We start from the raw sequence: 21,013 nt of genomic DNA, 5'->3' as shown, positions 1-21,013 counted from the left end.
CATTAAGATACTATGTTTTAAACACAGTCAACCCTCTATATTTGCAGGTTTCACTTTTGTAAATTTAATATGTTCTCTTCAGGTCCTCCAGTGTGATATATTGAAAACATTGACTACAAAAATGCGTTGGATAATCCAGAACGTTGGATAAGCGGGTGTTGGATAAGTGAGACTCTGCTGTACCTATAAAGACCTAAATGATTCAGGCCCTGCCTATCTTTGTGACCGCGTCCCCCCCCCCCCCCCCCACAATGTACCTGTGCAAGTGCTAAAATCTGCCGGGGAGGCCTTTCTCATGGTCCTACCACTGTCACAAGCACAGTTGGAGAGGACAAGGGAAAGGGCCTTCTCAGTGGTGGTCCCCCAGCTTTGGAGCACCCTTCCCAGGGAGATTAAACAGGCTCCCACCCTGTCCTCCTTCCAGAAGGAATTGGAAGACTTGGATGTTTAGAAAAGCCTTAAGAATGTCTAGCCCAATAGTCTGCAATTATAATACATCACACCACTTTCATCCCATTTTCTTGTTCCTTAGTTACAACTTGCACTATCCCTTTCCTTTCTTCATGTTTATAGTTGGCCATGTTTTAACGACAGTTGATACTATAGGCTATTGGACGCTGTTCTGAACTCAAATTGTTGTTTTATATACTAGTGGTTTTATTTTGTATTGTACTGTGTGTTTATTTTATGTGTTGTTTTAGGCACTTTGTGCCATATGTAAGCCTCCCTGAGTCCCTTCGGGAAATGGAGGCAGGGTACAAAAACAAAGTTATTATTATTTTATTATTATTATTATCTGTATTGGCTTGGAATCTTTTGAAGGATCTTATGAAAGACAATACAGAAATATTTGAATGAAGGAAATGGAGAAATGAAGAAAATGCCAGACTCTTCAATTCGTTCCAAGAAATGTTTAGTAATTAGCCCATTTTTAGATAAATCCAGCCTTTTCTACGCGTATGGCCTCCAGCCAGAAATGATAAAAACGACGGTAGTAGATATTGGAGAATAGGCTACAGCTTCAATGTTATGTATAGTGACATAAAGACAATCTCCACTGAATAGGGTAGGAATAAACTGAGATGTATATGCATGCACACACAATGTTATAGTTAATTATAGGGGTGCCAATGGGATGCATTTTGAATTATATTTATTTTTTTAAACTGAATTCAAAATAATCTCATCTACTCTTCACAGAGGGACAACTTCACTTTCAAGATGATCATGTCATCTTTTCTTAACTATAAAACTGAAATACATTTACCTTCCCAGTCCCATTTACAGTATAACAATAACTAAACTTCCCTCTGTGTAAAAACTGAAACCAGTCTTCTACTTCATGCAAGATTTTTTACAGGACAGTTTATGTGCTTGCTGTACATTACCTTTCCAAGGGAGGCACATTTTTCTGATGTTATGGCTTCCAGTTCCTCTCCAGGATGTTTAAAAGACCCTTGTGACTCCTGAGAAATAGCTTGCAAACTTTCACTTATTGGCAACTGCTCAAAAAAAGCTGAGTTTTCATCCATTTTTTGCATGATGTCTTGGAATGCCTGGATCAGGGCTTCTATAAGTTGCTCCATTTCAGAATTTCTGTATTTTCCTTCCTCCAATTGACGAACTAACTGTGTATTCTCTTGCCTGAGGGAAGCCACTATATTAATCTCATCTTGTTCATTTGCTTTAAGAATTTCTTGCTTGCTGAAAGACAGTTTAATTTCCTCATGGGCCTGGTTCAATTGGGATTGCATTGACAAAAGTTCCCTTTCATATTCACCTCTGATTTTCACCATTTTTTGCTCTTCTTCTTTTACCTGTTTCAAAAGGACGACATGAGAACTTTCTAAACTGGATACTTTGACTTGTTTTTCCTCCAGCATGCTCTCTAAACAAACTTTTTCTGACTTTAAGGCACTTATTTCATGTTCTAACCTTTGCAAGGTCACACGCATGTTTTCTATCTCAGCATTCGCTGCTTCTGCCTCTTCTTTAGCCACCTCTGCTTGAAGAATCGCACCCTCCAAATTCTCTTCTGACATCTGCAATTCCCTTTCAAGGCTCTCAATTTTGTCTACCAGAGAGTCAGCTTTCCGCTGAGTTTCTTTCCACTTTTCAGCCAGGCGATGCTTGCTCTTTTCGTCGGCTTCTATTTTTATCTTTAGTTTCTCGATGCCCCGTCGCAGCTGATCCACCTCTTCCTGGGCAGAATTCAGTCTTGCTGCAAGTTCACCCTTTTCTATAAGTGACCCTTCCAGAGACTTAGATATTTTGGCATTTTCTATTTCGGAGATACTTAACTTGCTGTGTAGGGTTTCAAATTCCTGGAGTCGTGCTTCTTTTTCTTCTCTCAGACACTCTACTTGGCTCTGTGCTGCCTCTTTCTCTAACACAAGATCCCTCACAACTTTATCCAAATTCTGTAATTGCAATGTAAGGCCCTCCTTTTCTGTTGATAACTGACTACTTGCAGCCTTGGCAGCCTGAAGCAATTTTGCCTGGGTTTTAGCTTCAGCTTCCAATATCCTGATAAATTCAGTAGAATCCACTCGTCTTGACTCAAGCTCTTTTATAGTCTCCTGCATTTTTTGGCACTTTTGATCTAACTCCTCTTTATCCTTTGACAAAGCGCTCAGATCTTGAGTAAATTGGTTTCTCTCAGCTGTGATCATACAAAGCTGATCTTGAAGGCCAAAAATGGTTTTCAATTCATTTTCCTTTTCTCTTTCCAACTGCTCATTCTTTGCCTGAAGCTCTTCAATATCAGCCTCCATGAATAGCGCATGGTTCTCAACATTTGCTTTCTCTGATTTTATCCTTCTCAGTTCATTCTCAGCTTCGAGAAGTTTTTCAGTCCAGTCGGCTTTGGTCATTTCTAAATCATCGAGAGCATCTGTTGCATCACAGAGTCGTACTTTGTACATCTCCAAATCAGCTTTTGCCTTGTTGAGTTCTATCCCAAGTGTCATAAGGTTGTAAGATAATTGCTGGTTATCAAAAGTAACAGATTTCAGTGCTTCACTTAAGTCTATCTTTTCCTGTTTCAGTACTGCAACTGCTTTGTCCATCTCTGCACAAGCATTTATCCTTTCAACCAACTCTTCATCTTTAGCATCCAAATTTGACTTTAAGTTTTGGATTTCCACGAGCAAAGAATCAATATTTTTACTAGTTTCCTCTAAATCACAGGAAAGCTTTGCATTTTTACTGTAAATATGCTTTATTTCTGAACAAGGCATGTCCAAGAAGTCCATAGGCACGGCACTTATGCTGTGACTTGGAGAAAGTGATAACACATTGGGACAGTTTGTAGGAACTATAGATTTATTTGACGCATTTCTGGTTTCCAAATCTATGTTTGAAAGTAGTTTTTCTGAAGAATTTAAACAAATTTTTGCTTCAGAAGCCAATCCCTTGTTTTCTATTCCATTTGCTTCACAGGTCCTTGCTGTTACTTTATTATTCACTGATTCAAGTTCTGAGATCTCATTACAGAAAGTATATACTTCCAACTGGCACGAGGGATGATTTGCTTGCTCAGCAGGAATCCGAGCTTGCTAAAAATGGTTAGAAAACAAATAATATTGTAAGTTCAATGCTAATGAGCAAATGCCAGTTTTTTGTTTTTGGATTGTGCCCAATAGATAACTGGATGCTTTAATATTAGCCAATATAACTTTTATGATAATCGGTAAGGAAATAGCTATTTGTACATATAAACGATACTCGAAATATATTTCCCTCCTTTAAGCCAATAGATCAGTAATGTATACGATTGTATGATTACCTCCCCCTTCACCAATCTGCCTATTTATTGAGATCATCATTTAAGACTTTTTATTGTGTGTGTCTTCCATCAGAAGCATAGAGACATAGCCCTTTCTTCACAACACCTCCTTTAAAGCACGGTAGGAAAACATGTTTTCTGTAAGGATCACATTCTCTGGGGATAATCTATAAAAATGAGTGGTGGGGCAGGTAATATATGCTCTTTCTCTTTCTCTCTGTCTGTCTGTCTAGCACCTCTGTTTTTCTCCCAACTTATCAGTGTAATGAGGGAAGGAACAGACCATTTTTTCAGTGGTCTCAAGATTCTTTAAAAGCAGCTTCTGGAAGTATTTAATTTTTAGGCTGCCTTTCTCCTAATTGGGAACCCAAAGTAGCAAAGGTTACCAATTAGATCAAAGGTCACATGCAAGTCTAGGATCACGGGCTTAATGTTAAACCTGCTTTAGGGTGCCAGACAAAATAACAATAATAATTTTATTTCTTTCCCGCCTCTCCTCATGGCTCAAACAGGATACAACTTTGCTAAAACACATAAACACACAATCATTTAAAAATGCTCTGTTGAATGCACATATTAATATTAAAACATATTTCCACAAAATACACATTTAAATACACAAACAAAAATTAGATATAAAGTAGAAATTTAAAATTTGTCATTAAAAAACATTATAGTTTCATATGGATGTTCAATTTATTGAGATCTTTCATACATTTAATCTTAAGTAGTTTAAGATTTTTATCATCATAAACTGATTCTCTATAAACTGATTCTTAGTTTTCGTCATTTGTATAACAGTTAATTACTTTATTTTTATATTGTATCTTCTTTATCTTGAAAGCTCACTTGGGAACATGGTCTTGTTGAAGGCAGATAATTTAAATTGAATAAATATTTACAGCTTGGATACATGGAAAAAAGATACCCATAAATAACTATAAGACTCTAATCGATGATTCAGACTAATAAAACAGACATCAGAATATCAGAAGATGAATAGTATGTTTGATATTCTAATGAAATGTTATTTTTATGTTATCTGTAGGCCATACTGTGACTAGAGAACTATTCCATATTCTGCATATTCATGTGTCATCAGTTGTTCTCCTAAGACACTGTTCATGCCGACTGATGTTTTCACTCCAAACATTACAGAATGTTCTTAAACTTCCAATATATAATTCGTACATATTGGTACATTTACTACATGGAAGAATCTAGCTCTTAAACAACAATACAATTATGAAAACTTGATAGAAAGTATGGAAATATTACATTTTACTGTCAAAAACTGTGTCTGCTCATACAACACACATACTACATACTGTGTATTTGTACGTATATGTAGCAGAATCAGGACTGAATGTAACTGGTCTAAAAGATTTAACTGAAGTGATATATTGTCCTAAAAGCACCGGATCCCATATGATCTTAGATGATAAACAGGACCAGCCCTGATTAGTGCTTGGTAGTTTCTATAATCAATTTTTTTTGTGCTTCCATAACAACTTCATTTACTGCAAAGAAAACACACAGAGCTTTTTTTTTTCTGGGCACAACGGCCAAATCCTATTGGGGAGATTGGGAACTACAGTCCAAAAATAATTTCCCCAAGCTTTAAGCAAACCTAGAGTATAGGAACGATTGTTTGAGCACAACTAAATAGGGTTGTTGTTTTTTTTTAATAAGAAGTCCAAATGTTAAGAAAATTGTCAAACTTACATGTTTGCTGTCAGTGCAAAGGAGTGGCTCACAACTGAAACCAGGGTCTTCTATTTTGGGCTGTGGTCCTTCTTGTTCTTGAGGCAGCAGCTCAGGATATTTCTTTTCGAATGTCAATGTAGATGCTACCTGCAGGATCACATTGTGAAGTTTCTGTTGCCACAGTTTATTGTCAGACACAGCTTGCTTTTGGAGACCATCTACCTCCTGTCTCACAGACAAAAGCAGCTCTTGGATCTTTTGTATCTCCTTGTCTTCCAGGTTTTTATGAGACTGAAATGATTCTTCAAGCATCTTGAAAGATTTATCAAGAGGCTCGTGGAGCAAGTGTTTGATTTTATTTTTCAGATTAGGGCTGTTGGTAAAGAGATGCTCTTGCTTGTCAAGAGAGTCCCATCTATTACTGTTGCAGAGCTCTGGCAGAGAATGGCAGTGCTGGTCAGCTGCCCCTTTTAGATCAGCTTGTTTGTTATTAAGTAGCCCAGCTATTTTGCTTGGTGGGGGCAGATCACTATCAAAACTAGACTCCACAGGAGTAACATTTGTAGAATAGGAGATTGAATCATAGTGTGGAACCTCCATGCAAAATTTTTCATCTGACTGACACTCTTCATCCACTGGGCTTGGGGTCATCTCAATTTCAAATGAAACCGTATCAACTTGGTAAAGACTTGTTGACATTGCAATATTATTTTCTTTCAGCAATTCAATATAGCATTGCATTTCTGATATTTTGGAAGCCATATTCAAACTCTGTCCCTGAAAGATTTGATATAAATTGTTCAAAGAGAGAATTTTTTCCTCGACATTATCAAAATGTGCCTTAATTTCTTCATTGAATAGTTTCAAACCTTCATAGTCAATTCCATCATAATCCCTTGGAGAGATTATGTGCTCCATAGCAGGTTGTTCTGCTTTATCTATTAATGCACCAGAGAAAGTAGCTCTCTCTTCAACTTTATTAATTTTGTCCATAAGATTGTGTGCCATAGTATCTGCGTTCATGATGCATTCCAATTGTGGGTCTTTCAGTTGTGACTTTTCTATCTGGAGGTGTTCACATATTTTCTCCAATTCGTTTAACTTGTTCATTGTCATGTGTAGGCAAGATACTAATCGGATATGATCGTTTTGCGCAGGGATTAAATTGTAAGGAATTGATGAACAGTTGGCATCTATCTCTTGGTTAAAGCTGACTTTGGTATCAGCATCAAAATGTATTGGTGACTGATTATTCCCATCTGCCTCTGATGTTTCTGAAGTCTGATTTTCTAAATGTTTAAAAGCTTGCAGTTCTTGTCTCAAGCTTTCTTTTTCTGTTTTGTTTTCTTCCAGTTTAATTTCCATTGCTCTTAAAACTGTCTCCAATTGGTTTACTTGCACAATGTAATTTTTTACAGTGACTTCATTATCATCAAAATCCATTTGAAGCATCTCCAGTTTAACTTGACATCTATGCAATTCATCCTCCTTTTCTTTCATTGACACTTTGAGTTGTTCCAAAGCCAAGGCACCTGTTGCATGCTCATTTCTCATTTTCATGCTTTCAATCTGTTCCTCTTTCTCTTGCAGTAATCTACTGTCAGAATATTGTATTTTATTTAGTGCTGCCCCCTCCTGTCTTAACATCTCATCTACTTCAGGCACTAGCTGAGTTTTTTCAAGTTGCCAATGAAGGGCATTATTTTTCTTGTCCATAGACACAAGCTTTAGCTCCAGTTCCTCAAATTTGCTCTTAAGTTGTTTCTCTTGGATTTCAAATTTGGCTTTCTGTACTTCAAGATGGTTAGTTTGTTCCCTTAAAACACATTCTAAGTTCTCATTCTTTGCTTGAAGCAATAAACATTTTCTTTCCATATTTTCTTTGGCTACTGACAACAATGAGCTCTTCTCCCAATTATTTTCTGACCGCTCCAATAAGTTTTCCTCCTTTTCACTCAAATTATTGGAAACTGTCAGTTTTCTTTGCATGACGTCCAGATTTTTTGGTTCTAAACTATTGCTAGTACTTTTAAAGATGGAATTCTCCTCTGTAGGTTGTTCATTTTCCTTATTATTTAAGGATAATGCCACAGTTAAATCAAGTTCCTTTTGGCTTATTGTTGGAGAGAGAACTTTCAGGTGTTGTTTTGGGTCCTCATACAATATCGCCTTCATTTTTAAATTCCGAATAACCGTTTGTTGCCTATCTGGTTCTTTTATCAATATTCGCAATTTCTCATCTCTTTCTTTAAGAGATGCCAATGCTTTAGTAAGCAAATCTTGTTTGTCAGATAGAGTTGTTTGCAATTTATTAATTTGCTGTCCTGTTTCCTCTACAAAATCTGTATGTTTTTGCTCAGCTTCTACCAATTTTCTGTGCATTTCATCTCTGGCTTGTGATAGTTCCTCTGATTGTTTTTGTAAGTTTATGTTTAACTGTGCATAGGAAGCGAGCGATGCTTCAAGAGACACAATACATTTGTCCTTTTCTAATGCCTTATTTCTGCATGTCTCTAGCTCTTCTTGTAGGGCATCTATGTGCTTAACAAACTCAGCTAATTTCAGTGAACTGTTTTCTATCTCTTTCATATGTTTTGCTTCAGATGTTTCATTTTTTTTCTGAAGATCAGCGTTGGCTTTTCTTTGTACCTCTAGTTGTCTTGTTCGGTCTTCCACCACACATTTGAGATTTTTCACCTCCAGACTGAGGCTCTTCTTTTCATCCTCAAGAGCTCTTATTCTCTCCTGACTTCTAAGCTGTTCAGTCTTTAGAGCACCTTCCAGGCTGGAAATTTTGCTCTGCAAGCCTCCTTTTTCTGAATCAAGCTCATTCAAGAGTTGTTCATTTTCTTTTTTCCGTTGAGAAAGAATCTCAACCTCCTTTTTAAGTCCTTCACATTCTGCATAAACTTTTTGCAACATTTCTAGCTCTGACAGCTTCATACTAAGCTCTTCAACTGCATTTTCTTTATGTTTCAAGAGCTGTTGGAGAGAATCTCGTTGATTTTCCAAGTCTGAAATTGCAAGTTTCATATTCTCCAAAGTGATTGAATTACATTGCTTATTCAGTTTCTCTTCAAGTAACATTAACTCATTTTCCAAAGAGCAATTTTTATCTGTGAATAGAAAGGTTAGGGAGAATACTTATAAAGTATTATATTAATAAAAATAGAACTACATTTAAATAGCTTTGTTCCTCCAAGGAGCTCAACCAAGTTACCAAGTGAATTGTATGATTGTGGGGAGGTTTGAACCTGTGCTTCTTCGGTCCAAAACCAGCACTTAACCATAATACCTCAAAATATAGGACCTCCTCACTAAATCCGATCTTGCTCCATCACCCTCCAGAGAAGGAGAGTCACCAAAGGGAAATGTTCAGGAATAATAATTGTGGCTAACCCTCTTCACAGCATTCCTCATAGTCCAGGTCTTCCAAGATGACTAGGCTTACATAAGCACATCCCAATCATATATCAGAATTGCTGTGCCAGTACATGGTACTCTAAAAAAGCAGGGATATTGACCATGATAAAATCCAAAATGCAAGCTAAGTTGCTATTTTTCTTGTGCCACTTGTCCTGCTCTTAACTGGAACCAGAGCCGTGATAAGAAAGAAGTGAAGGTTTGGTAACTATCCTCAAGGATAAGAAATAAACTGTGTCAAACAGTCAGGGGTCAAGAAAACTAAATCAAGTGTCAGGATTCCTGAGAGTAGCACAGGCATTATACAGTCCAGGGTTTGTAATACTATCAGAAACATCTTCACAAGCTGAACAATTAAAAAGGAAGACCAACATTGTTCTCAGTAAGGTAGCTAGTGTTTGTAATGGGACATTTATAGGAAGCAAATTTGAGAGAAAGAAGGCTTGGCTTGTAACCAGTTGTCTATTAGACCCCCATGGATAATTCTGCTGTTGCTTCCAATGAAAAGGTTTTGAGAGTAGGGGGGGATGACACCAACCAGAAGGTGCAAAAACCATTATGCTAACTTTCAAATCATTATGCTACCAGATCTGTGATTCTAAAAATTCACATTTCTTTCGCTTGTTCTTTTATTAAAACCATCATTGCCTGATGAGAGGACAGTGAGCGTTAAACGTTAGCATGACTTTTGCCTTCTTTTGATTTATAAAGATTTCAATACAATATATACTTTTGAATCCCCTTCCGGGTGAGAAGGGCGGGATATAAATGAAGTAAATAAACAAATAAATTCTTTTGAACAGTACTCCCAAGTATCATATGACACACAACCCAAACTAGAATTTGTTCAGCATGTGTTATACATTTTGAACATTAGAATGGTTTTGAATGGCTATTAACCATGATTAAATCAATCAAACAATCAATTGAGGACTCACTTTTCATGACTTCAGAAACATGTTGACTCTCCTGCAGAAGCTGTTTGGCTATACAAAGTTCCTCTTTTAGCTGGTGAATTTCTTGCAGTTGCTGAGCTGCCTGGCAGCTGATAAGGCTGTTTTGCTTCTTTACTTCCTATGAGACAAAAGTTTGACAACAAACAGTGAGAGAAATGGTTATGGAAGGCACTTCTGTGTATTCTGATTAATAGGATCAGTTCATATGTTGTAATGTGTTCAAATTTACTGACATATGGCAACCTCCTGTGAGGTTTTCTCAGTAAGATTCATTCAGAGCTTTACATTTACATTCCCTCGACAGCTGAAAATGATATGACTTGAGAAAGGTTTTTCAATAAGTTTCCAAAATCCTGACCTTCTGGAGTCTTAGTCTAGAACTCAAACCCCCTATATCATATGAACATTTGTTTATTCATATATAGTAGTCTCTCCATTTTGTGGGGGTTTGGAGTGCAGGACCTCTGCAAAAGTGGAAAAGACACACAAAGAAAAAAAATCCACACAATTTTTTTCAAACTCAGAGAAAACCTCTCTAGAAATTCTCCAGTATGACTCCGCCGGACGTTGACAATTCAATTGTTTTGGAGGACCTAGTGATTCCTAGAGAGAACATATTAATCAAATCCACAAAAGTTAAACCTGCAAATGGTGTCTTATAACTGCACCATCACAATACCCTTATACAAGATTTTCTTAGTTTACTTGGCATACACTTTGCCAGAATGGTCATTGATGTCTAAGAAAATCACTTGTTTCTCAATGCTTAGTTTCATTCTTGATGTGTACCGCCTTTGAAGCTGCTCAAGACACACAGACAATATATCCTAGTTCATCAGTTCTATGTGTCAGACCTCTTTCCCTGACGCCAAACTCCAAGTATCATATGAATTCACATTTATTTTTTTGAACTGATAGACCATGAGACTGGATGACACTGTTCCTCTAAGGTAGTACCTTAGTTGGTAAGGAGCTTCCACACTTTGACTTATATAGGGTTATTCTCGTTCTGTGCCCTGAACACACTGTGTCTATTCTTTATTAATCATATGCTGAGTCTAATTTCAGAAGATTTCTCACACTGAAGTCTTCTGGGGGGACCCTCAACTGTGCCCCATCAGTCAAAGCAATATTCTGTAGAAAAACCTTTCTCTACTCTAGGTTTTTTGTGGCCTGATAGGCATCAAGGCTGCTGCCATTATAGTGCCAAAAGAAAACATGGGTGTGTACAAAATCATCCGGGGCCAAACTGGCTTCACACAAACCCTCCTTTATACATGGTTTTAAATCATTCTACGCTATTCTAACCAATCTCAATCTGACTTTCAAAATGTTATGTGGTCAAATACCTGTTTAGCTTTCAATAATCATTTTTTACTTTTACTGTTTTGCATTAGTCAGTTTGGCTTTACTGCATCCTGCCCTTAAGATCTTTAGATAATGACAATGTAGTATAGTGGTTTGAGCACTGGACTATTACTGCAGACCAGGATTGCCATTCAAATCCACAGGGTGACATTGGGCAAGTTACAAGTTACATTCTCTCAGTCTTAGAAGAAGGCGATGGCAAACCCACTCTGAACAAGTCTTACCAAGAAAATATGGATGCCTTTGTAGGGTCTTACACACCAAGAACAGAGCTTGAAAAAGCTTCTTTTTGGTCATGCTAGTTGGGGCATGGTAGGAGATGTAGTTCGAAAATGTAACTTTCCCAACATTCTGACCAAGAGAATGGCAATAGGACATTGTCACAGTGGTTTCTGAACAGCTGCTAGCTGACATATGCTAATTTAGCAAATCTCTGGCCTGTTATGAATTATGCTATGACAAGGCTTTTGCAAGGCAAAAATACTAGAAACCACAATCATGTACAACTCTTTTTGAGCTTAATAAGAAAGAAAAACTGAAACCACAGCCAAGGATCCCCAAGTAGAAATAAAATCATTGAGACAGGGTTAGAATTTAGGAAAATTTGGCGGCCCGGTCTTTCACACAAATAGCTCATATCTTGGGGATAAGTAAGCCAAAGATTGGCATTCTCTTTCACAGAGCATTCTGGACACACAAGTGTCTGGCATCTAATTTTATTTTATTTAAACCAGCAGGGGCTGTGAAAGAGTTCAGGGCTCCCTTCATTGAACTTCAAAGCTTCTTTTTGTTAAAATCTGGCCTCCTCACCACAATTCTATGACAGCAACAAAAAATGAAAGAGTTGTTCCTAAAGAAAATGGCACGCAGAAGCCCACACCGCCCACTCTTGAACCGCTAAGATAACAGATGGCATTGGCAGGGCTTCGTTGGTCTGGAGCCCTCAATTATCCATCTAGATACTCCTAGCAGATGGGCACCAGCGCACCAAAGCCAAATTTAAGAGAAGGGACAACCAGGATGGGAAGCATAAGCTGGAAATTTGCTGGCAGTGCTGGTTTGCATTTCCAGCTATTCAAGCAGATCAGCCCAAAAGGAAGATTAAACTTGTTGTTGCTTCGGTTCATCGTCATCCTTTCCTCCTCCACTCCTCCAATGCCATCCTTTAAGCCTCCATGAAAGAGGGAGGAAAAAGAGGCAGGCTACTGTGCCAATATTCCTTGCAAGTGCCCAAATTGAAAAGCTCAAGGTTCTCTGGCAATTTCTGATGTGCACCCATATAATGAGTATCCTGCAGTTTAAAGACTTCTTAACACAGTTTTCAGCTCAAGCATAAGGGCCATTAGCCAATCATTTTAGAAACTCTCTTATGATATGATCAAGGTCAAGTGGTTTCAAGAGGATGGAGTGTGCAGTGGGGTTCGCAGTCTCTATGATTATACAGAACTCTAGGATGAAAATTAGATCAATAAGCTCCTGGAACACTTCTGCATAGAAGCCAAGGGGCAGCCCTTCACTGCTCGGCTTGTTTGCTGGGAAGCAATGAGGTAATTCTCTTTTTGGCTATTCTCTCAGAATACTTGTTTTACCCAGAGCTTAGAAAAGTTACTACAAGTCCTAGAATACACCAGCCAAATTTTGGAACAGATATTATGTGCAAGTCCTTTTCAAAGTTCAGGAATAATGATGACGCTAATGGTCTGATGCATGCCTATTCAAAATTAAGCCCCAATGATTTTAGTATTGCTGTCAGAGACTTATGAATATTGTGGAACTTCTACAGTGTGTGTGGACTTTCCTAAGCTCTGATTTCATCTATAGATGACATAAATAAACAAATCATTCTTTCGAGACAACAGATGCAAGTACAGGTTGAGCATCACTAATTCAGAATTCCAAAATATAGCATACTCCAAAATCCAAAATTGTCCACACAGATGGATGAGATTGTGACATTTCTGCCTTCTAATAGTTCAGTGTGCACAAACTTTGTTTCATGCACAATTTTTTGTAGATAAAATTACCTTTAGGCTAAGAGTATAAGGTGAACATGAAACAGAAATAAACATCCTGTTTAGATTTGTATGCCACCTCTAAAATATCTCATTGTGAACATATATACAAACACAGATATTCCACAATGCAAAAAAATAAAAAAATAAACCTGAAGTCCAAAACACTTCTGGTCCAAGTATTTCAGATAAAGAATACCCAATCTGCAGTTGTAAAGCAGACTTTTGTAACCTGGCACACTACTTGGGTACCTGGACTACAGATCACAGCAATTTCCAGCAATAGCTATGCTGGCTTGGAAACTATGGTCCAATACATTTGCGGAGAACTAGGTTAGGAAAAGCTGCTTAAGATTATACCATCTGCTGCAATGTGCCATTCAAGACAGGACCTACCAATCTAATGAACAACAATAGCATCACTTTCTTCTCCAGCAGTGCACTTTGCTTAAGTTGCCAAGAATTGGCCATACACCTTCATATTTGGAATGTGGAACACTGCATGGCTTACAACAGGCTGTATGTGCTCCCAATTTCTTTCAGCATTTATTGTCAAAAATGTTGATTACTATTCCTGTAGGCCTATAGTACTGGTGGTTTTACTCTAACCACTCCATAGCACCTTTTAACATCCTCCCGCTCAACACAAGGAAGAAAGCAACAGTCAAAACAGGAATCAAATTCTAGCTGTGATATTTGGGTAAATCCAGTGTAAAATAGAGGGGAAATTGTGATCTTTTGGTTATCTCGCTTTTGTTCTAAAATGGAACTGCACATTCTTTCTACACTTGGAAAAAGAGACCCAGCTGCTATCAATCCACATAACTATTGTTCCTGACAGACTTTCAGACTGGTTTCCTACATGTTGTTCAAAAGGCATTTATATATTGTTTAACAAACTTCTCTATTACATATAGCAGAAGTCTGTTTTTGCCCTCTCTGGTTTTACAACAGCGGTGGGCATGTTTGATGAGCCTAGAGACTAATTCTGCCCTACCACAATCTGCTGCAGGAAACACCATCCTTCTTTAAATCCTATGTGGACTTTTGGAGGCTACAAAATCTGGTTGACAGCCATGTGTTGCTTCATTGTGCTCCATCTATGTTTTAACTAATGGACCTGTATAGAATCATCCAGTTGGAAGAGACCACAAGGGCCATCCAGTTCAACCCCATTGTGTCGTGCAGGAAAATACAATCAAAGACTCTATACAGAAGACAACTCCACCACGCTCTAATACAGCACATTCCAATATTGAATGTAGATCTTGGTTGGAAGCCATTTTGACTGTTTTTGACCAGCCGCAGTGATGCTACCACTTGAAGAATTCCTTGCCCATAAAGTATTTTAGTCCCTAAATACACCTATATTACATCAGAGTTCAGATAGTTGGTGAACATGTCATGATACATCACACTAGTAACGGTTGTGCAGCTACATATATAATTTAATTCTATAATTTTACTTACTTCACACATATTCTTTAGTTCATTTTCCTTCAACTGCATTGCTTGCCTAGCCCGGTCTGCTTGACTCAATTTTTGAGTCAATTCATTGGCCTTGTTTTCAAATTCCTGTTTCTCAGAGAGGATCTATCAAGGAAAAGATAGTTAATTTTAATATATGGCCTGTACAACATAAAAATATAGAAAAATAGTACTGCTGTAGATAGGAAGTCATAGGACAGGACAATGTTATATTTTAAAATTAGAAGGGAAAAAATACCCAACAGCTAGAAACACAACATCTATCATTAAGGGGAGCCCCAAGTGGCTCAATGGGCTAAACCCTTGTGCTGGCAGAACTGCTGACCAAAAGGTCGGCGGTTCAAATCTGGGGAGTGGGGTGAGACACCGTCAGTCAGTTCCAGCTTCTCATGTGGGAACACAAGAGAAGCCTTCCCACTAAAACATCCAGGCATCCTCTGGGCAACGTCCTGGCAGACGGGCAACTCTCTCACACCAGAAGTGATTTGCAGTTTCTCAAGTCAAATCAGCTATCCAAAGTGCTGAAAAAATTTGAGGATATTAACTGTGTGGCTTGAACTACTCTGACCAATCTCATTCTTGGTTTCTTAAAATTTTACACATCTCTTTACACATTACATTCTAATAGTATACTCTATGCAACTGTTTAACCGATTTTTAACATGTGTTTTATTGTGTAATTTATTTATATCAATGGGTTTGTGCACCACCCTCGATATTGAAATTAACAATGAAGTTTGTACGTTTTATCAATCTCTGTGGCCAGCTGCACAATGCAGCACAATGGAAAACATTCAGTTCCATTATGTCACCTCATGCTCTGAACTTCAACCTTGCTGGTTTCTGTACGTGTTTGAATGTTCTGTGTATGAGATACCTACTTTCTCCAGTTTGGCTTTAAGAATATTGTAGCTGTCCTTGGCTTGATGCAATTCCCCTTGTAGACTTGCTCTGACCTGACCAAGCTGGAGAACAAGTTCCTAGAATAGTGATGGAGAAAATAAAATACTCATTAAACAAGAAACGTGCTAAATTATCAAAAATTCCTAGCCTGATTCCAGGATTGATGCTGAGTGTGTGTGTTTTAATTATGAAACTTTACTATACTTGATATTGCTGATATGTGTATATGTGTATGTTACAATCTAATGAACAATGCCCTGTGACCCAAGAACTATAAAACCAATTCTATCAGCTTTGTGGAGCTCTCAGAATTGACATCTTCTTGATTAGCTTTCCTTCCATGCCAAACAGCCAATTGCTTTAGAAATAGAGGAGTTTCAAAAGCAGTTTGTGAAATGGAATGGAGGTCAGCTTTTCAAAGAAACAAACAAAAAAGCAAAAATTCTCCTGGGTTAATATGCAGTGTATGAGATTAAATAGGTTTTTGGATATTAGCCTATGTAGGCTATAGAAGCTGAAAATTGGGGCAAAAGAGAAATGGGGCACCCATCACTACAGCCCATGGGGTGGTCTAACCGCCATGGTCCATGCAAGAGAAGGTAGTCTGCATACCACTTCTGGCTTTTCACCCTCTTTCTACATCTGTGAAGAAAAGGCATCAAGGTGCACACAACATCACTTATCCTGTGGGTCCGGTTTCCCCTCCTCTTCTTGTATGCTGTGTTTGTGTTCTGCCTAGCAGAACAGAACTTTTGCTTGAGTGAAGCATATTCCAGGCACACAAAGAAGAGGAGGTGGATCTGTAGGGTAAGTGAAGTGGTGCGCAGGGCCAGTTGTTCCACTTCCTGGCTTCTGTGTCTGTTTTGGCCAGGTAAAGGAAGGGACGGAACCGGCCAAAACAGGAACATGAGGAACATGCACTTTCTGAATCATAGAATCATAAGAGTTGGAAGAGACCATCCAGTCCAACCCCCTGCCAAGAAGCAGGAAAATCACATTCAAAGCACCCCCAACAGATGACCATCCAGTCTCCTCCCTCCCCCCCCCCCCCCACACACACACACAGCTCACCTCTTGAGGACAGGGCAACTGTATTCACACAGCACCCAGAACATTGGGAGGTGGGACAAAGCTTGCAAACAATCAAAATGGTGAATGTGAAACCAGCAAAACTGGATATAGAGTGCAACTGTAACTAATGCTAACCTGTAGCTACCGTAATAATTGATGAAGACAACATTAGTAATCTGCTCAACATGAATAGCAAATGAGGAGACTTACACAGTACTACAAAATTCCACTCCTAACCTTTGTGAAGTTTCCCGTCTTCCCTGTTTAGTGTTAGTTACAGTGGCAGTGCCTTTACCTTTTGGCATTCTTTTTCCTTTTCTTTTATTTTCTCTTGTAAAGCACGTTGGACACTTTCAAAATTTTGTCTCTGACAGTGAAGATCCTCTGAAAGCCTTTTCACCTTTTCCTCTTTTACAGCACACTAAACAAAAGTTAAAGAAATGAAATATTTCTAAGGTTGGAAAGATTTGGCATTTGATTGGGGTATGGGCTTAGGGTTTATTTATTATTTCTAATTTTCATTTCTATCAGAACTTTCCACTAAAAAAGTGTTGCTACCACAGGTCTCAGGGTAGTTAAAAGCTTCATTAAGCTCAAATTAATGATAAATTACATACAAAAAGGCCAAGGTTGTTGGAGGACAAAGACAGGATGAAATGTTAAGCCAAAATAAGTAGATAACCATGGTTGAGGGAGTTGCAGGAAAGTAGTGTGATGCCCAAAAGAAGATGTGAAAACTGGCCACATCTTCCTCTGTAATCATACTACTCTCCAACAATTCCCTCTGCCATTTATATGGTTATCTACTTATCTTGGCTTTAGGCAACATCTTCCTTCCTATCTTTATCTCCCATCATTCAGACTGAACTTGTCAGCTCATCACCATACCCACAAGTTTTGCATTTTAATGAATATTCACACATGCATATACACAGTTTGCCTAAAAACGTCTGCTCCTAGGCACTTCATTCAGTGCATTCAAGGAAGTAGACTTTTGTCTATGAACCCTTATGTTACAAACTTTGTCCTCTCAATCTCTAAGGTCCTACAAGATCTCTTTGCATATTGATATTCCAAAGTAACATGGCTATGTCTTTGAATTCTAAAACTTTGCAGACAAAGATACTCAAAGAGAGAAGGTTCATAGCTGATAGGATAAAAGGTGAATTAATACCTGAAAATGCAATATGATCTAAAATGGACACCTCAGTGATACAAGAACTGAAATACCTTGGCAGAAATTTAAATCTGTGTTATTCAAAAATGAGCTAGGTGAATAAAGCAGCCTTCTTCAGCTTTATATATTCCAACCAGGCAGATGGGATAATGGAAGTTGCACATACAACATGAAGGACACTACATTGGGGAAGGCTACATTAACCCCTTTGCAAGGTCTGTTTTCCTTGAAGAAATTGAAGCAAGAAATTGCTTCCCCTCTAGAGGCAACCGAAAAAGCTGCCAGCATCTTTTGCAACACTGCAAGGGAATCTGGGACACATCCCTAGGACCACAGATGGTTTTGTTTTTATTTCTAAAACTATTTACTAAACTATCAGCCAGCAGGGAAGAATTTGCTGCTGGGTATACATAGGCAGAACTGGCAGCATCAAGGCGGGGGAAAGAATCAGCTTGACAGTCTCCATGTATGAAAAAAAATGATAATGATAGGAGGAAAAGAGGAGAAACAGCTTTTCATTATACTCACTGGAAACAAAGTGAGAAGCAAACAGAAACATGGCTGAAGACATGGAGAGAAAAACATGCTTAAGTCTGAACCAACCTTAGACCAGCTTAACGTTTAAACAAGCTGCTTACAATGGATACACAATCTTCCAAGCGGGATCTGCAACACAATGTCACATTGCACTTCTGTACAAAATTCTCTATTCCCTCTCCCACCTGGCTTTCAATTTTCCCCAACTACAAATTAATCAGCATTCTCTGCACATTGTGTATGCTGAGTTTCAGCAGGCTCTCTTGGGGATCTCCTGTTCTTAAGTTTTTCCTCCAAAAGATTCTTTGTACTTCAAGTGCCCTGTGCCTACAGCTACTGACCTCCTATACTGCACAAGTGGGCACTCAGAGGTCACTAGTTATAGAATACATAGGATTTCATGAATCTGGCCAAACCACCACCATTGATGCTGATCATACAGGGATGAGTGACCATCAGGGAATCACAGAGGTGGAAGAGAGCACACAAGCCATCCAGTCCAACCCCCCCCAGCCATGCAGGAAAAGCAACATCAAAGCACCCCCAACAGATGGCCATCCAGCCTGTTTAAAAGCCTCCAAAGAAGGAGCCTCCACCACACTCCAAAGCACTGAGATCCACTATTGAACAGCTCTTAGTGTCAGGAAGTCCTTCCTAGTGTTCAGGTAGAATCTCATTTTCTATAATTTGAACCTATTGCTCTGAGTCCTAGTCTCCAGTCCAGCAGAAAACAAGTCTGTTCCCTCTTCTTTAAGACAAATTGTAGTGGGAAGCGGCTGTAGTTCAGTGTTGGACCAGATGCTTTGTATACACAAGGTCCAAGGTTGAATCCTTAGCATTTCCAGGGAGGACCTAGAAAACAATGCTGCCTATAACATTGAGAACTGCTACAAGCCAAAATTCACAAGCTATTGATTGGTTGAGTTTATATCCCTGCCTTTCTCTCAAAGTGAGATCAAAGGCAGCAATGGTCCCCCTCAAAAATATGTCAACTCTCTATATTCCTGTCTCCAAAAATAAACTATATAGAAGATGTGGGCCATGCTTCTTGAAATGAAAGGTTCTGTGGATTAAATCACAGGTTCATTAGATGACAATCTCTCCTTTGATGATAATTCATTAGTGTGAAAATACTGTCTGAACAGATATCAAATTATCGGAACGTTTTTTTCTGTAAATCTAACTGACATGGGCAAAGCATTGCTTTATAATGCGCCAATGAATGTTGGACATAACTACATGGAACAGATGTTAGAATTGTAGGAGTATTCACATGGGATCTGAGAAAGCACTATACCTGATCAGTAGCTTGATCAAATTGTGCTACAATTCTGCTCATCTCATTTCTGGTCTTGTTCAGAGCTTTATCTTTTTCTGTTAATTCCATTTTAAGATTGTCCAGTTGCAGCTGAGTTTCCTGAAGTTTAGTAAGACCCAGTTTCATATCTTGTGTTTGACTTTGCAGTTTGTGCTCCAGTTCTTGAATTCTGGATCTTAACTCTGTGTGTGGAAAACATAATAATATAGCATTACTTCATATATTTTAGATTCATCAAAAATAAGTTCATTTTTAGTCTTTTTATGCCTCCAAGTCAATTTTTTTCCTTTTTCTCATCTAACAGGATTGGGTTATTTTTAAAGAAGCATTGGTATTGGAAGCATGGAGAAGGAACAATGTAATAAACAAAGCTTGAGCTGGAAAAGAACAAAATGTCATTCTAGGCCAGTGCTTCCCAAAATGGGCAATGTTGCTCCTTTTGGGGGCCAGGGAGATGGGCTTGTATGGTCTGGGGTGGGGCACAGTAATAGCTTGGAGTGGAATTCGGGAGTGTGGAATAAAAATAAGAGGGAAGTAGAAACATAAATAGGGCAGGAATTTTATTTTTTTTTAAAAAACTGTACATATATGTTTCATCTGGAGTCAAATTTATAGTGATTCCTGTATTTTCCAGATGAACACCCAAAATGTAAGTTACAATTGACATTTTGGGTGTAGTCAAGTTGCCAATAGGTCTTAAGAACCAAGTGTTGGAAGATGAGCATACTATGCATTGTCAGGAAGCTCAACATGCATCAAAGGAATATGTGAGTGCAATGATTTCTTTATAATATGATATTACAAATAAGCCACATATCTATACACATAATAAAAGTGAAAACCTGTATGTGTGTATGTGGCGGAGGTGTCCACTTATACAGACAGCCTCCCACCTCCACAAACAGCTACAACCCACAGTACTGAACCACCAAAATCACTCCCTCCAATGACATTTCAGGTTATAGTGAGTGTCATGAACATGTAGCTCAAACCCTGTCAATGTCCTCCCCAAACACTACGGCCCACCACCCAAGCAATGCTTTCATTTCGGGACAATTTCATCCTAGATTTTACGTGTTTCCTCCACCACAGGCAGGCATCCCAGGGTTCCTTTCTCTCGCCATTTGTATGGAATTTCCATGACACCACCCACTGCTTCTCCCTTAACCCTTTCCTACTCTTTTCAACTCTGTCTGCTTAACAAACAGAGCAGAACTGAACAGCAATTAAAAATACTGGAGGAGTCTGGGGATTTGACTCCACATG

The 21,013-nt window shown here is 38.5% G+C and overlaps 1 protein-coding gene across 2 annotated transcripts in view; it reads right to left on the bottom strand.

Annotated features, from left to right (window-relative positions):
- Positions 1 to 21,013, bottom strand: part of cenpf (centromere protein F) — a 41,923-nt gene that overhangs the window by 10,056 nt on the left and 10,854 nt on the right. For both annotated transcript variants that reach the window (XM_008125846.3, XM_062972066.1), the window contains exons 7-13: positions 19,727 to 19,929; positions 17,011 to 17,136; positions 15,623 to 15,721; positions 14,724 to 14,846; positions 9,856 to 9,991; positions 5,513 to 8,610; positions 1,389 to 3,557 (exon numbers count right to left, since the gene is read on the bottom strand). In XM_008125846.3, the coding sequence (XP_008124053.2) occupies positions 1,389 to 3,557; positions 5,513 to 8,610; positions 9,856 to 9,991; positions 14,724 to 14,846; positions 15,623 to 15,721; positions 17,011 to 17,136; positions 19,727 to 19,929 (5,954 nt within the window). The remainder of the gene's footprint in view (positions 1 to 1,388; positions 3,558 to 5,512; positions 8,611 to 9,855; positions 9,992 to 14,723; positions 14,847 to 15,622; positions 15,722 to 17,010; positions 17,137 to 19,726; positions 19,930 to 21,013) is intronic.

This window comes from Anolis carolinensis, chromosome 1 (assembly GCF_035594765.1).
Source record: "Anolis carolinensis isolate JA03-04 chromosome 1, rAnoCar3.1.pri, whole genome shotgun sequence".
Classification (NCBI taxonomy): Eukaryota; Metazoa; Chordata; class Lepidosauria; order Squamata; family Dactyloidae; genus Anolis; species Anolis carolinensis.
Note: the sequence above shows the minus strand (reverse complement) of the source record. Positions and strands in the feature narration are given on the sequence as shown.